This window comes from Nasonia vitripennis (genome assembly GCF_009193385.2).
Source record: "Nasonia vitripennis strain AsymCx chromosome 3 unlocalized genomic scaffold, Nvit_psr_1.1 chr3_random0011, whole genome shotgun sequence".
Taxonomy (NCBI): Eukaryota; Metazoa; Arthropoda; class Insecta; order Hymenoptera; family Pteromalidae; genus Nasonia; species Nasonia vitripennis.
The window spans coordinates 206,108-223,185 of record NW_022279631.1 but is presented as its reverse complement, the minus strand read 5'-3'; the positions used below and the strand labels follow the sequence as shown (position 1 = coordinate 223,185).

General features: G+C 34.1%; 2 protein-coding genes across 7 annotated transcripts in view; both read left to right on the top strand.

The window, feature by feature from the left end:
• Gnao (guanine nucleotide-binding protein G(o) subunit alpha) overlaps positions 1–17,078 on the top strand; it is a 376,676-nt gene that overhangs the window by 176,189 nt on the left and 183,409 nt on the right.
• On the top strand, positions 9,301–10,017 carry LOC116416883. The gene is made up of 3 exons (XM_031927143.2): positions 9,301–9,483; positions 9,608–9,870; positions 9,956–10,017. Exons 1-3 carry the CDS (start codon positions 9,381–9,383, stop codon positions 9,971–9,973), a joined length of 384 nt encoding a protein of 127 aa, XP_031783003.1. The 5' UTR covers positions 9,301–9,380; the 3' UTR covers positions 9,974–10,017.

Sequence of the window (17,078 nt, the reverse complement as noted above, 5' to 3'; positions counted from 1 at the left end):
CCAAATACAGTTGATTTCGGGCGGCAGTGCATGCAAAAGCGCCCTCAGCACACTACTGCGCTTGAGCGTGCCGTTAATTGTAAAGTTGCAACTTTGCAGCGCGTGCGAGCATGTCCGAGCCCACGTACACCACTCGAAGATCGAGAACGAGAGAACGGCTAAGCATTACTATACTTATTTTATGCTGGAACTGTCCACCTTCGTTTTAAATACATAGCCGAAATCTTCTTATAAGCTGACGACGTGCTTTCCGTAGCTCCAAATAACGTATCGACCTGCATGCATTTCTAATCCACTGCCGCATATTTTCAGCTGTTGTTGTTTGCTGCAATTTTACAAATAATAGTGTAATTAATGTATTATATATATAATGTTACACACATATGTATTTTTACAACTTTTAGCGTACTTCTCTATAAACTATTCTTTTCAGATTACCAAAAAAATAATAATCTAAAATAGTCAAATCAGGTGACCGAGCTGAAAAAGGCACCGTAGGTGAATTCAGCCCTATCCAACGTTTAACCTTACATTTAAAAATTTTGTTATATGTGCCCCATTATGAGGAGGTGCGTCATCCATTTGCCACCACATTCGGTTACGAGCAACTTGATTGTCATCTAGTAAACCATCTACGCGTCTTAGGAGACGTCTATAAAATCTGGCTGCCAAATTTTCATTGTAGAAAATTGGACCTACTAGACGATCTCCTACAATTCCAATCCACACTTGTACCTGTGATTTTAGAAAATGTTAACGTACATTGATGAGAAATACATGCATAATAATAACGGCTGCGAAGGCTTACCTTCCAACGATTTTGTCCATCGTTTTCAATGTACCAATGTGGATTTTCCTCTACCCACATTCTGGTGGTTTGTTTGTTGATTGAGCCATTGTTAGTAAAAGTGGATTCGTCTGTAAAACAAACTCTTCTAAAAAAATCAAGATTTTCATTTAAACGCTGAATTCCAAATTCACAGTATCTAATACGCCGTTCTCCATCGTTTGGCATGATTTTGTGTACTTTTGTTGGTTTGGACGATTTGATGACCTCAGTATCCTTCTTATAAAATCTTTTGACATATCTAATAGAAAATAAAAGAAATTTAAATGATTGATTTACATAAAGATTCTAACTGAGACAACTTCATCGAACTAAAACTATCGACAAATTCGGATCCAAACGCTTCGACTTACAATTCTTAACATTTACAAAAATACAAGGTACAAATCTCTTCAAAGCTGATAAAAGTGCTGAAACGATAATTCGCGAAACTACAATTCTGAAATCATAGCTTAAAAGTCATTCTACAAACTATAGACTTATGATCATCGAAAAAAGGTCTAGCAGCGCGTATCACGCTGACTTTCAGAAAAGACTAGCTTTCCCTGTAAGGGCGTTGCAGCAGCGATGTATTATCATAGAAAAAATTCTGTATATGTTCTGAAAGTAGCCTAGTGAAAACAAGTTAGTTTTTTGTCGTTCTTTAAGAAAAGCGTTTCTCTCGCGATGCCAGGGATCGTAGCTACGATGAGTTATCAATTATTACTCATAGAAAATCAGGGTAGGCTTTCAAACAAGATGCACTACACGTTTCTAGAGCCTTGCAGAAAGGATAGAAAGGTAACTTGGGATAAAAACTATTACTTGTTTGTGTTTTTTAAAGCGTGATACGAGCAGCTACAGCTTATAGAAAAGTAACAAATAGATTTGTCGCGAAAATGTTGTGCATGAAGCTCACACCACTCACAACACTCACTGAATCGCCGTGCCAAAACTCGTAAACTTAAACGTCCATTATCCCTACTTGCTTGCAAAACTGCTCCCCTTTGTTCACCATCTTGTACTGTGCGTGTTCGAGGACGTCGTTTACTTTAATAACACCATGTTGACGAATTCTCTCTAAAAGTCTACTTATTGTTGAAAACGGTTTCATTAGCTTCTCTAATGCCAAATATAATATAACTTCAAATACCTGTAGTACGGAGCTCGAGATGGTTGTTCAAGCACATGCGGATATTCTTGTTCGAACATTCTACGTGCCGCAATAACATTGTTGTTATTTACGTTGAGGCAACGATACATAGCTGTATGTACTCGATCTCTATTCATTATTGAATAATTGTATTTATCCACACGCTTACGTATGCACGTCTTCTACTATTTTTCTTGTTATTATTAGGGCACAATCTTCAATGCTACTGTACACTTTGAATTGCGCGCTCGTAACAAAAATGTAGGGCGTTATTTACAACATTGCTAAGTAACTGCGTTCACGATTAAAAATAATACGAGTTCACTTATTTTCGTATTATGACTATAGATTTTATTTACTGCACTTTAACGAATACGTTAATACATTGCTTCAGAATGTTCCTCAATCAAAATAAAAGAACATTCTCGAAAGTGTAATTAAGAACAAATTCGTAGGCGGTGTTAGTAAAATGTGTATAAATACTACTTTTCCTATAATAGACAAAGGTGAGCATGATTAAAAATTACCGTAAAGATTTGTATAGAATAAACGTATGTAACTTAGCATCTATTAGCAACACGACGACGCTATTAGTTGACTTTTATTCTCCCCAATCGTCGCTATTAATTTAGTGTAATATAGTGTAGTTTATTATATATATATATATATATATATATAAATGATTAGTGCGTACAACAAGTAGCTCAGCGGAGTTAACGAATACACCTGATTACGAGGCGTTGGACAGTAAACATTTTTTACTTAAGCTGGACTCTGCTACGACGCTCCGGGCTGTCGACAGAGCTACCAGTAATTTAAGTCGCGATATCGATCTAACAGTATAAAGAATAGATTCTTAATTAAAACTACAATCGTGAGTTATATCTTATTGTTATCCCTACACACAACTAGCCGATTGTTCCTGACAATACTAGCAGCGGAGCCGATAACAGAATCAGCGCAAAGTAAGTACAATAGCATATTAATAGATCGGGTTTTGATTTAACAGTGGTTCTGGTACGAATCGAGCGCTAGACGTTTGTTATAAAACAACAAAAACTTGCAAACTGATAAAATATATTAGAACGTTTATAAATGCAATAAAAACAACTGCAAGAGCAATCTAAAAATAAGACAGAAAGTTTAAAACTGACAGCGTTTTAAAACCGTATAAATCAACTTTTGCCTAGTGCGAGTGTAACCCTTTCCTCAAGTTTGCTTAGTAGAAACTTTCCCCTAGATCTGCTAAAATAGCGGTCAGTCTTCTTGATTCTAAAGCTTGCTGAAAAGCGACATATCGCTTAAATAGCGATTACTCATTTTCTAAAAAGCACATAAAGGCACGAAAACCCTCTAGCCATAAAAATACGGTTTATGAACGAATTTATAAACTTATATCTAAATAAACGGAAATAAATAAAATATAAAGAGTACAAAAGCAATCAGCACAATAGAAAAATAAAATCGCGAGTTCACAAAAAAAATGTGACCTACTTGCGCTCATCGGCGATCGCGCTTACCTTACGCAGCAGTGTCAGCAAGGTGACAGAACGCAGCGCATCAGATCTATACAGCGCTTGTGTAAGTTTAAAAATCAGGTAAATTCACAATATTTGAAACATAAGCAAAATAATTAATTTCGTGCATTTCCTAATCGGCCGTGTGAGAAGTGAATTCATTTATCGATAAACGAACGGATTGCATTTAATGAGGATAATAGTGTAGTAAATACGGTAAAAAAGAATAATCACAAAAGAGGTGGTAGAATAATATTTTTACGGAAACCATTGAACGAAAAATCGAAATTCATCAGAGTTTCAAATAGAAATCGGCAACAAAGTTTAAAAGTGTTTTAATTTCGCTACGACTATATTGAATAAAAATAAATAAATTTGAAATTATAGAAGCACAAAAAACCAATTTAAAGCCTAAAACCGTCCAAAGAATATTTAAATAGCAGAGTCGCGTCGTTTGAAGTATGACATATCGTTGATAGACATCGAAGGTTTTAACGAGCAACCAAGTCTAATCGGCAATTTAAAAAATTCACAGAGTAAATTCGACTTTAATTTTAATTTAGAAAGCTTATTAGAAAACACTATAGTTGGGGCCCTAAATGATCAACAACAACAAACGGCACCGCAGTTGCATTTATCGCTAAAATATGTAGCTAATCTTACATCAGAATTTGACGGAAAATCTATGTCAGTTAATGAATATGTAGAAAACTTATAGCAAGCAAAAAACATGCTATCAGAGACTAATCAAGCAAATTTAATTCCAATACTAAAAATGAAACTAAAAGGCGATGTGTATAGGACTATGTTAAATGCAGAAGTTAATAATATTCGAGATTTTATCAAAGCTGTGTGGCAGATTTATTTATCAACTGATAAAATGGTAACACTTTAAGGAAAAATAGCGAAAAGTTTGCAAAATCCAGACGAAACGGTACTCAGTTTTGCTTACCGATTGCAAGAATTAGTATTGCAAGTAAAGGACAGTAAGAAAGTGGAAGCATATTCAGCAGAAGAAAAACAAAGATTCAAAACTAAAATAGATGCGGAAACTCTATTAGCCTTTTTAAAAGGATTACGACAGAAAAAATGTTTAGAATTAGGAGCGACGAGGGATTTAGGTGATGCTATACAAAAGGCAATAGAATTAGAGACAAGATTAAACAGAAGAGACTTGATATTTGGCAAAGCAAATAAAGTATTTTGCAGTTTAATCGATTAAGTGGCTATATCTGGAGACACAAGCGTTGCTATATACTCGTGTCAGATTTTTCAAGATTATGGACGTAAGGCATTGTTTTGTCATAAAGTAGTCTATGTTTACTGTAAAAATAAAGACCATTTGTCAGATAACTGCAGAATAGTAAAAAAAAAGGATTCAATTAATTTGTAAATTCTGTGATAATCACGGCCATTCAATTGATGCTTGCAAAATGAATAGAATCAAAGGCAACCATAGCCAATATTGCCAAGTTATGGGTCATACTGTAACTCAATGTCCATTTATAATAGAGTACAAACTGTGTTGGAAATGCAAAGAAAGCGGACACGACCCTAATAATTGTAAAAATCAAGAAAAACAAAGTAAAAAGTGTGAATTCTGCAATAGCACAACTCATACAATAAAAGATTGCCCAGATGTAACATGCAAAAGAGTAACCATCGGAGATATGTGTTGAAATACTGTCCAATATTAATGGATAGAAAATTTCTAATGTGTGCAATTTGTAATAAAAACGATCATGAAGCTGAACAATGTAAAGAAGCTAAAATATTAATAGCACAGCATAGAACAAAAACATGTCAACAGGATATCCAATGCCAGATTTGCAACGAAAAAGGTAATTCAGGAAAATACTGCCCCAAATTGATGGCTCAGCAATAAGCTAAATAGTTAGCAACAAATTTTGTTATCTAAAAAATATCAATTAAACATTGCTAGCAACAAAATTTGTTGCTAACTATATTTAATTCATATTTTTTTAAAATGTCTCTCGATCGGTCGGAGGGGGCATGTTTAAGGTACATTTTAAGCCCGGATAGAGTAAAGAAGATGGTCCGGATCTTTCAAAAAGTCGTGGCAAGTGACTGAAAACACTTATTTATATAGTGAAATGTCATGCATTTTAGTCAATGATTTTACAAGGTATATACATGTTTTTTTCGATAAAAATGGTGTATATTTTATATATTTTCAATAGAATTTTTTTTTTTTCAAATTACATCAAATCAAAAATTTTTTGGTAAGAAGAATATCTTTTTGTTTTTTTGCAGGATTTAACCCAGGCTTGACCCCTTAAAGGCAGGAAAATTGCAGTTATTGTAAAGAAGAGGGACACACAGTATAATATTGTCAAGAAATCAAATCACTGGAATCAAGAGCAAATAAATTTTGTAGCTATTGCAAAAATACGAACCATACGATAGGGGAATGCCTTAAATTGCAGAATCAGCAAATGAATCGTGTGGGAAACGAGTAAAGCCTACTCAGGTCGAGTGGACGAGAAATAATAAGGCTAATGTACTCGAAATAGACAGCAAATTCAATAAAAACAAGTGATTCCTATGAACAAAATGTCTCAAATACAGAGAAGTCGGAGAAATGCAATAATGAACTGAACGTTACGAATATTGAGAAACTAGAAGTATATCATATAAAATTAGACTATCGGTTAAAATATATCGAGATTACGAATCCGAAATACGATTCGAAAATAAAATCATGCAGCTTGCTCGTTGATAGTGGCGCACAGATAAATATAATTAAATTAGGGCAAATTTCTCCGACAGTACAATTACAAGATAAAAAAATTTTGTTGACAGGGATAACAAGCAAGCATATAAAAACTTTAGGAATTAGTTAGACTACTAATAAATAATAAATATTTTGATTTCCATATAGCACCAGAGGAATTTGACATTCCGTACGATGGCATTTTAGAAATTAAATTACTCAGAGAAAGTAAATTACGTTTAGACGAAGGATATTTAGAGATAAATGACATAAAATTACAAATACAAAGTGGACCAATTAGGAATATATACACGTATATGCAGCAAGTACAAAACAAGGATCGGAATGCAAACGTGGTAAATAACGATCAAGAGAAATTTCTCAATAGAATTTAAAAAAAAATCATCGATGAAAATGATATATATATGAAGGCGTAAATGAAAATAAGTGGATCGAGAGTGAAGCTGAAAATGGATGTAGAAAACCTTTTTACGTCCGTAATCAAGGCACAAAAAAACTCATTATTTTTAGTTTTAGATTAATTATTGAAAAAATAAGTAGTTAAATAACTTGAAATTTTCATGGGAGATAGTTTGATATGTGACCCATCGACATGATTTTTTTCGTGCGGTTATGATGTTACAGATATAAATAAAAAAAAAAATCACCTTCTTCATTTTATCTGCCAAACAAAGCGGTCGATCCGATGACCAAACGAAGAAAAGTAGATAATTTTATTCCCTTTCGAATGCATTTTAGCTGAATTGTTTGTAACAATGGGATGATTGAAAAAACGCAAAATAGTGTTTATCGAAAATCAAAAAATGGCCATAAAAAAAATAGCAGACAAAATGAAAAATAACTGTTTTTCGCGAATTCAGAATCCAAAAATGGATATGCATGTCAAATTTTATTGATATTGACGGAGTAGTTCCAGAAATATTACGGTATACACACACACACACACACACACACACACACACATTTTCTATAAACACTTGATTTGAACTTCTAACAAATAGAAAAGTATTTTCTAGAAGTTTTGACAAAACTCAGAATTTTACTATTACAAAGCTTCCTCTAGGAGGAAGCAAAATTTCAATTAGAATTGCAGGAATTTGAATAAATCGAACTGGAAATGACGTTTTGTACAGAAATTGAAGCGAATTAATATTATGTAGATGTAGTTGAAAAAATTGATTGAAAGAGTTTTGTATTTTATAGTAATGATAGAATTGAAAGTGAAAATGATGACAATTTGATATGCTCAATGCCAAATGAATTTCTAAATTCAGTGGATTACCACCACATAAATTAATATTAAAAAGATGTACGATAGTAAGTTGTTTCAGAAATTTGAATATCGATGGTGGTCTTTGCGACGGAACAAGAATGATTATTGAGCATATAACAGAACATATTAGACAAATCATTACTGGTAAATATTCTAGTAATATCGTCTTATTGCAACGACTTGATCTAAGACCATCGTTAAATGAGATTAAGCTTTGCTATGACTATAAACAGATTTCAAGGTCAATCTTTCGACAAAGTTTGAATATATTTGCGCACTACAGTATTCAGTCATCGTCAATTATATGTGTCAAGAATGACATCGAGAAATAACAAGTTATTTTTAAGTAAATAGTTAAATTAAGTAAAGATATGTATACAAAAAACATAGCATACTTGAAAATCTTTTTGAATTAATTAAATTTTTTACGTGATGAATTTTATTTGATTTATTATTACTCTGTAATACTGTTGGCGAGTCTTCGCGCCGCTTGCCGTCTATAGTAGACTACAGGGCTAATTTAGCGCCACCATGCGGGCAGCGCTAGGTATTCACGCGTGCTCTGCAAAGTACTCTCTCTCCTGCCGACCGCTCTCGAAGCAACAGCTCCGTCGCCCGAGTTATACATCAGAGGAAAATAAATAGAGAGTTATAACAGAATATTAGTGCCTAGTTTAATTACGAGTTCTCCTCACCAACCATCCAACTAGGATTAATCTAACAGGTTGTGGGCCAGCTCGCTGGAATAGAGGAAGAACCGAGAAGAAGACGACTCAGATGTTTTTATTTTTATCTTTGTTCAGAGGAAAACAAATTAGACGTATCAGAGGTCTAGAGGACAAATTTCAGAAGTAAACGTAAGTACAAGCTTTTGTAAGGTGTAGTCAGAGTAGTAATCAGATATAGCAAAAGAAAGTTTAATTTTTGATCGGTTTCGGGAGTGTGTTGTGATACCGCATCGACAAGAAAAATGAGAGTTGCGTAAAGAATAGTAGGAAAAGACAGTGCGGTGTCTTAATAATTACAGAATAGATCAGAAGGTTATAGAAAATCAAAAGTCTTAACACGAGACAAAAGCGCGCGACAACGAAACGCACGAGAGCTCGCCGGCAAAAGCCTGCACGAGCCGATTCCGGGAATCGGGGGGAGGTGAGCCGCGACTAGCGACGCTGTCAGAGTCGAGCGCGCGGTTTGTTGTGCTCTCTTTCTCTCTCTCTCTCTCTCTCTCTCTCTCTCTCTCTCTCTCCCTCGGAATCAAAACAAATTTTACACGCACGGATTTTTCTCGTAAATTTTTTTTTCTCCTTTTTGAGTTTCAAAATATATGGTCTAATCAGAATCAGACGTAACGGATTAGATTGGCTATCGGTGTATATATGTAATAAATAAAATCAGAGAAAAATAATTCCAGTTATATCGTTCTCACTCCTATTCAGAATGTCAGAGTTATTCGAGTAAATCAAAAAGCTTCAATTTTTTGTTGGCTTATTAGTGTTCAGATGCACTCGAATAAATTTTAAAAACACGCCTTGATAGAAATTTCAATGAAACGGCGGTGCAGTGAATTTGAATTTCTATAAAATTTAAAATTATCAAAAGATAATTACACTTTCTTTCGTGATTTCTTGGACGACATACGCGTGTGCGATCGCCCCCTCGCAAATTATTAAGTGAATTGCGTTCGTTTACTTAGACTGGGAGGGAGCACGTGTGTGGCGTCCGGGAGGCATGGTGCTAGTGCTTGATTTTCAAGCTTGGTTTGACTTGCAGTGCGGTCTAACTTGGCAGAAATCAAAGAAAACTGTCAGAGTGAGCATTCTAACTTTATTTCAGAGGAAAAGAACATCAGAAGCGTTATGTCTGATTGGAGTCTTTCAGACCCATTACCATCAAATGAGAAAGAGGTGGCCAACGAAGGCAACGAAAATCAAGTGGACGATCATTTGAATATCCACCAAGGTACAAAGTGTTTTTAAATCAGAATATAAACAATTAATTCAGAATCAGAAGTTAGGCCTAAAATTCAGAGTTCAAATAATAAATAAAAATTGAATGCTAATCAGAGAAATTGTTTATAATACAGATTCAGATATAGAAGGGTATACACCCCCGGGTACACCCCCAAAAAGAGATATGGAGGGAAAGTCTCAACCTACTGACTCACAAATGGAGTGGAGAATGGATAATCTGGAGAATGCTCTCGAGAGACACTCCGATATACTCGACAATCATGCTGAAATAATCAGAGATCAAACAGTAGCCATACTCGATATGAAGGAAAATATTGACAACCTAAACACCGTCATACAGAAACTCACAGAACAAATAGGAAAATTAACTTCAGAGGTAATTATCCACCCTGCCAGTTCCACACTCAGAGACATAAGTGAGACAGAGTTTAGTAATAATATCAATTCAACAAACTTATCAGACGGAACAAGCGCATTAGGCGACCTCAGCAGAGCTTGTAATGAACTCAGACGATCTATTGCCCTAAACGCAACTAATTCAAAAATAAACATAAAGAGAAATTATAAATTAACAAAAAAAGTACCACTTAACATTTGGTTAGACAATATAAATGCTGAATTAAAAGCTAATAATCTTGCAGACATACTTGACGATTCTCAACAATCAGACGTTTCAGAGACAGTAATAGAAAGACAAAACAGAAAAGACCAAGTCAGAGACATTCTAATAAGTCGCGTAGATGATTATTACCATAATAAGATTTTACAAATAAAAGACACATTAGAAATAGTCATTAAAATCAAAGAGTTCAGACGAGCAGAGGCCAATGTTACCGATTCTTCGGTCAGAGAAAAATTATATAGTCTCAAAATGAACAATAGAGAATCAGTAAACGAATTTTGCGATCGTTTTGACTCTATTATCAGAGATTTTGAAAATTGTATTACCAAAACACCTCTGACGGAGGAAGAGATAAGATCGGCCTTCTTTCAAGCTGTTAGTATAAAATTTAAAGAAATCAGATCGGCCAATATTATCAGACTTCAAGCAACCAAATCAGAGATGAGCCTTGATGACATAAAAACTTTGATACTACAGCTGGAATCAGACAGACGCAAATCAGACGGTCAGCCTTCAGACGACAGGCAAAAAATTGCAGCTAAACAGGCGATAATCACAGACAAGTGTTATCGCTGCAATAAGGTGGGACACACAGCCTTTTGTCCTCTTAAAGAGTACAATCTATGGTACTGCTTTTATTGCCAGGCTGTAGCTCCACACAAAGGGGATGATTGTCCAAATGAGGACAATCCCAAAGATGGGTATGTAAAATCTTATACATATAACAACACAAATACACTACACAAACACAACAGTAATAACTTCAAAGGTAGAGGTAACAGAGGAAGGGGTGGTTATAATAATGTCAGAGGTAGAGGAAATAATGTAAGAAGGGGATCTTTCAAACGCAAGGTCGATATACAAACACTAGGCCGAAATCAGAAGAAGGGATACAAGGTCAAAGCGATGCTAACAGGTAACAACACACATATAATTAATAAAATACCTACAAAACTAGTACTTATTGCGGACTCTGGCGCAACAGAGCATATAGTAAATAAGAGCATAATTTTAAGTAACTTCAGAAAAAGTTCAGGCGAATATATCAGAAGTGCAAATAAAAATAAATCTGCAAACATCTCTATAGACGGCAAAGGAGATTTAATTTTAAAATCAGAATCAAATGAGAATAACAAAATAATTTTGACAAATGTAATTTCTGCCAAAAATATTTCAGACAATCTGATCTCTCTCAGACGTTTTGCAGACGTAGGTTTGAGTATTTATTTGGATAATAAAATACTTAAAATCTACGATAAAAATTCAGACGAAGAGTATTTAGCTGGGACGTATGAAAAGCCAAACTGGATAATTTCTTTAAACGTAGCAAAACATGAACAATCAGATGAGCAACAAGAAGTCTACGATAAGTATTCATGCACGGCTAACATAGTCTCGGTAGACGAGTTCTTGCAGCAATCTCAGTCAGATATCAAGGATCTTGAGGATCAAAACGAATCATATGAAACTAACGCATCAGAGGGAACTCAGATGAATCCGACTGAGATTGGGAGGGAGAAGCAGCAATAACGAACTGTACAAGAATCAAATTCATCTAGTCAGAGAGAAGTTTGTGATACAAACTTAGATGAACAAATTCTGAACAGGAAAATCCTAAACATAGACGACTCGTCAGAAGAAATGCTGAAATATCTACAAAACAATGTGGACAACAAATCAGATAGACAAGAAAAGAAGCTGAACGAAGGAATGCTCTGGCATATCAAATTAGGTCACGCTTCTCTGCAATATTTACTATTGCTACAAAAGTCAGAAGATAAACTCAGAAAGGTAAAATTCGACAAGTCCATTACAGACTGCGAAGTTTGCGTCCTAGCAAAAATGGAAAACCTGTCGTTCTCAGAAGTCAGAGTCAGAGCAACAAGGCCATTAGAAAGGATACACACAGACACAATGGGACCAATTAAACCAGTCTCGTATCCTGGGGAAAATAAATTCATAATAGGATTTATTGATGATTACACCAGATTTGCCAAAGCATACTCTACTAAACACAAAAGTGAAGCTGGAGATTGCTTAGAAAAATTCTTGGTAACTACAAGAAATTTACTGGGCAAAGAAGAAAAAGTGTGTTTCATCCGAACGGACAATGGCACTGAATTTACTGGAGGTAAATTTTCAGAAGTTATGGAAAAGGAGAAAATTGAAGGAGAGTTCGCACCTCCTTACACTCCACAACATAATGGAATCGCTGAAAGGTTTAACAAAACCATACAGTGGAAAATCAGAGCGCTCATGATAGACTCTGGTCTACCCAAGAGCATGTGGATACTCGCTTTGGAAGTGGCGGTTCATATCTATAATAGAACTCCACACAAAGGAATCGATTCAGAGATACCAATCAAGAAAATGGTTCCAAATGGAAACATGCATCTAGACAAAATCAGACGTTTCGGATGTTTGGCCTATGCCAAAATACCGAATGCGACGAACAAGTTTTCAGACAGAGCAATCCGTACAATCATGGTTGGATATTCTCAAACTGGTTATGTTTTGTGGCACTCTGAATCTCAGAGATTCATTACATCCAGACACGTGAGATTTAATGAAAAACTGGTGTATAGGGATGTGTATAAAACTGACCTAAGAGAAAAATCAGAGACACTAGAAATATCAACAGATGTTGTCAAAACACAACCAGATATACCAAAAGATTCAAAATCAGAAGAGAAAAGCAGATGACAAAAATTCAGAAGATTCAAAGGCTAAGAAACCTGAACCAGAAAAGCGACCTTGTCTAGAAAGAAAAGCCAAGACAAACAGACGAACTTGGACACATCTCAGAGAAGCAGTAGTCGAAATAGAAAATACCAATCACGATCTGCCACAAGTATCTACTCCAACTGGAGAAACCAGAGATACACACTCAGAAGAAGATGAACTTGGACATATTTTTATAACACGAACGAACAGAGATCCTGTCAGTTATAAAGAAGCTATTGAATCAGACGACGAACATAAATGGTCAGAAGCAATAAAACAAGAGTTAAAGTCTATGGAAGACAACAATGTGTGGACAATAGTAGACAGACCCTCTCTAGACAAAGATGGCAAAAAGGCACACATCATTGATTCCAAATGGGTATTCAAAAGGAAAATCTCAGAAGACGGTCAGACGACTTACAAAGGAAGATTAGTTATCAGAGGATTCAGAGGATAAAATATTGAACATAGAAATTCACACTTAATTATAATTTTCAGAGTTATATATATATATATATATATATATATATATATATATATATATATATATCAGACGAATAAGAATTTTTGTACATATTTCAGATACAGGAAACCAAGGAGAAACTAATTCAGAGTAAAGTTCAGAGAATAAAAAACGCAGACGTACAGGAGGACAAGCGCCCCGAAGGGAGGGAGTGTTGGCGAGTCTTCGCGCCGCTTGCCGTCTATAGTAGACTACAGGGCTAATCTAGCGCCACCATGCGGGCAGCGCTAGGTATTCACGCGTGCTCTGCAAAGTACTCTCTCTCCTGCCGACCGCTCTCGAAGCAACAGCTCAGTCGCCCGAGTTATACATCAGAGGAAAATAAATAGAGAGTTATAACAGAATATTAGTGCCTAGTTTAATTACGAGTTCTCCTCACCAACCATCCAACTAGGATTAATCTAACAAATACAATAAATATGAAAATTTATATTATTTATATTATAACCGATCTTATAAAACTAAATACGATAAACTGGTCCAGTTATCGCCATTGTCTACAATTATTTTGAAGAAAAAAAATATTCTCATATATACTAGTCATTTTTTGACTAGGTATACATATAGATAGCCTAATTATGCATAATAATAATAATTGTTTGGCTGAGTTGTCGCGTTATAAAATCTAAATATACAATATTGATAGTTATCGCAATTTTTTAATTCCTACATATAACCATAACCGACTGATTAAGATATATTAAAAAATGTATTACCTACGATTGTCATAATATTAGCTATGTTATTACTATTATTCATATTGATCCTTTATAACTATAAAAAGTTTTAATCGAATCTGTCTGAAGACTTACAGGTAGATTTTAATGAAATAAAATCAAAATATTAAAATATATAGATTCTTATCTATACAAGTAATTGCCTGACAGAGTCATTGCCATTATCAGTATTAAATATATACACATAAGTAGTCTCAATATATATAATACTATATGTTAGTATTTACACATAGAATTAAAATCGAAAAATATGATTCAAATATAAGATTTGATATGAGAGCGTTTTTATTGGAATATGTATGTCTAATAATCACGACAGTCTTAACCCTGCAGTCAAACGAAGAATATAATTTTTATACTGTTATATTGTAAGACTTTTAAAAATTATACTGTAAATTTAGTTAAGAAAACTTGTATCTTCCTGTAGACGATATCTAGGTGCTAGGATAACTCCTGATCGACGGAACATCATCTACGAGGAAAAGCACCATATACATTGAATGTACTTAAAAAAACGTGTATCTTCTTGTAGACGATGTCTAGGTGTCTGGATGACCCTGAGGTCGACGCTACATCGTCAACAAAGAAGAGTACCGCTTAAACATAAAATGTACCGAAAAATACTTTTGAATTTTTGTAGACGATGTCTAGGTGCCAGGATGACTCCCTGATCAACTAGAATTGTCTACAAGAAAGAGCATCGTATATAAATCAAATGTACAAAAAAAAATCGTAACTTTCTGTAGACGATGTCTACGTACCAGGGTGACTCCCTGACGACGGGACGTTATCAATAAGGAAGAGCATAGTATATAAATTAAATGTCCCGATAAAAAATTTAATCTTTCGTAGACGATGTCCAGGTATCAGGTTGACACCATGATCGACAGAACATCATCCTTGAGAAAGAGCATCGGATGTACATCAAATGTATCAAAAGACCGTATGTATATCAGATCGTTTAAATAGTCCTTATCATGATTATCCTCAGCTTCATCTGATCTGGATTACATCAAAAAATTTTCATTTAGCATGTTCATACATCTAAACTTGTTATCTATCTAAACTATTTGTATATAAAAAAATATATTTTTCTGTTTTAAACACAAGAGATAAGTATGTTTGTACGTACGTACGCTACTTTTCTAATGTTTATGTTAATGTTTGCAAAAACAAATTGTTTAAAAGTTTCAATTTCCGAGATGAATCCATGTGTTTATGAGCAAAGATACAGTCGATGTTGAAAAATAAATTTTTGCAAAATGTTATAACAAAATTTATTTTACTTATGGTGTTGTCTATTAGTAACTTATTTGTACATACTTATTTGTGCACATACATTTTATGCATGGCCAATCGGGCATGGCAAGTTACACTTTTTATTGTTAAATGATTTACATTATTTATATATTTAAAACTTGACTATTTTTCATTAATCTCATTACCTTTTGAACCTATGGTTACATAATTATTACATTTGCTACAGCATTTATTAAGTCATTTATTAAGAATACATCAAACTCGCCTAACCTTTTACTTTATTAAAAGTTAATTTTAATATATTAACTTATATTTTTATCGTCAAATAAATTACATTTGGACGCTCGCATGACTTGGGAGTCACACTCATAGGTTAGGAAAGTAACACATTTTTTATTTTCACGTCAAATAACTTTCTAATAAGTTCGGCTTCCTATATTTATCTTTGGTTCGTTGGAATGTCCAAAATTCATTCTTTTAAATCCAAGTTTTTTAGTTTGATCCATAACGTTTGTGTAAACTAATCCGAATATTAAACTGTTTATTTATAAAACTCCCATAAGCTCTATGTTAAAATAAAAATTTTCAACTAACTTTTTCTCGAAATATTGGTCGGTAACCAGTTCTAAAATTTTTGCAATTCTTTCCTGTATATAAAAATGCACAACGACAAACCAAAAATATTATGGGGTAAAGTAAGTAGTTATACGCTGCAATAACACTTATGAGACATCATACACGACAAATATGGAAATTCACATAGGACTGGAAGAGAAACTTATTAGTATATTGGATTTATTGTTTCATTTCTAGTAAGTCAAAGGCATGTATTATATGATACTAGAGTATACTCACTGTTATCTTTTTTTTCCGAATTTTGATTATGTTTTGTATATGTTGTTTAATCTTGGTATTCTTTGATTGTGTATCTTTGTGTAAAGATGCATCTTGTGCATCTTGCAGATTGTGCATCTTTGTTATTAATAGCATGTTTATTACATCATACAAGTCCTGAAACAAAATTGAAATTATAAAAAATTTTTATAACACACATATATATATATATATATATATATATATATATATATATATATATATATATAGGACGTTTCACGTCAACTGGACCATCAGTGCACCCAAAATTTGGGTTAACCTAACAAGACGTTTGAGGTCTCAAAATGATCGTCTGGTCAAGGGCTTTTGAAAAAGTTCTGGCCTTTTCAAAAATCCAATGTGGCGCATAAAATATGGAGCCTGAAACCCACGTTTTCATAGCACATTCAACAAAAACAATAGTAAAAATGTTCTAATTTGTGAAATATCCCACCTAAAAGCATGTACAACTCATGATAGGACATATTATTGACAATGCTGACGGAATTCCAAAATCAAAAATGGCTGAATCAAAATGGTGGACATTATACCTCCACCAAACCCATTTTACCGCAAGAAATCATTTTTGATCAGTTTAAAGTATCGATATGGGGGTTTTCAGGGTCACTAAATCTTATTTTAACCTCGACATTTCAAAATTCGAAATGGTGGATCCAAAATTGCGGACGTTATACCACCACCAAACCAATTTTACCGCAACAAATGATTTTAGATCAGTTTAAAGTATTGATATGGGGGTTTTCAGGGTCATTGAATATTAGCTTGACCTCGAAATTTCAAAATTTAAAATGGTGGATCCAAAATGGCGGACATTACACCGCCAC

Bases quoted from the DNA above. Each gene is read 5' to 3' on its own strand.
- LOC116416883 (XM_031927143.2), top strand. From the start codon at position 9,381: ATGTCTGATTGGAGTCTTTCAGACCCATTACCATCAAATGAGAAAGAG. The intron at 9,484-9,607 runs GTACAAAGTGTT...TTTATAATACAG, and splicing joins TCATTTGAATATCCACCAAG to ATTCAGATATAGAAGGGTAT.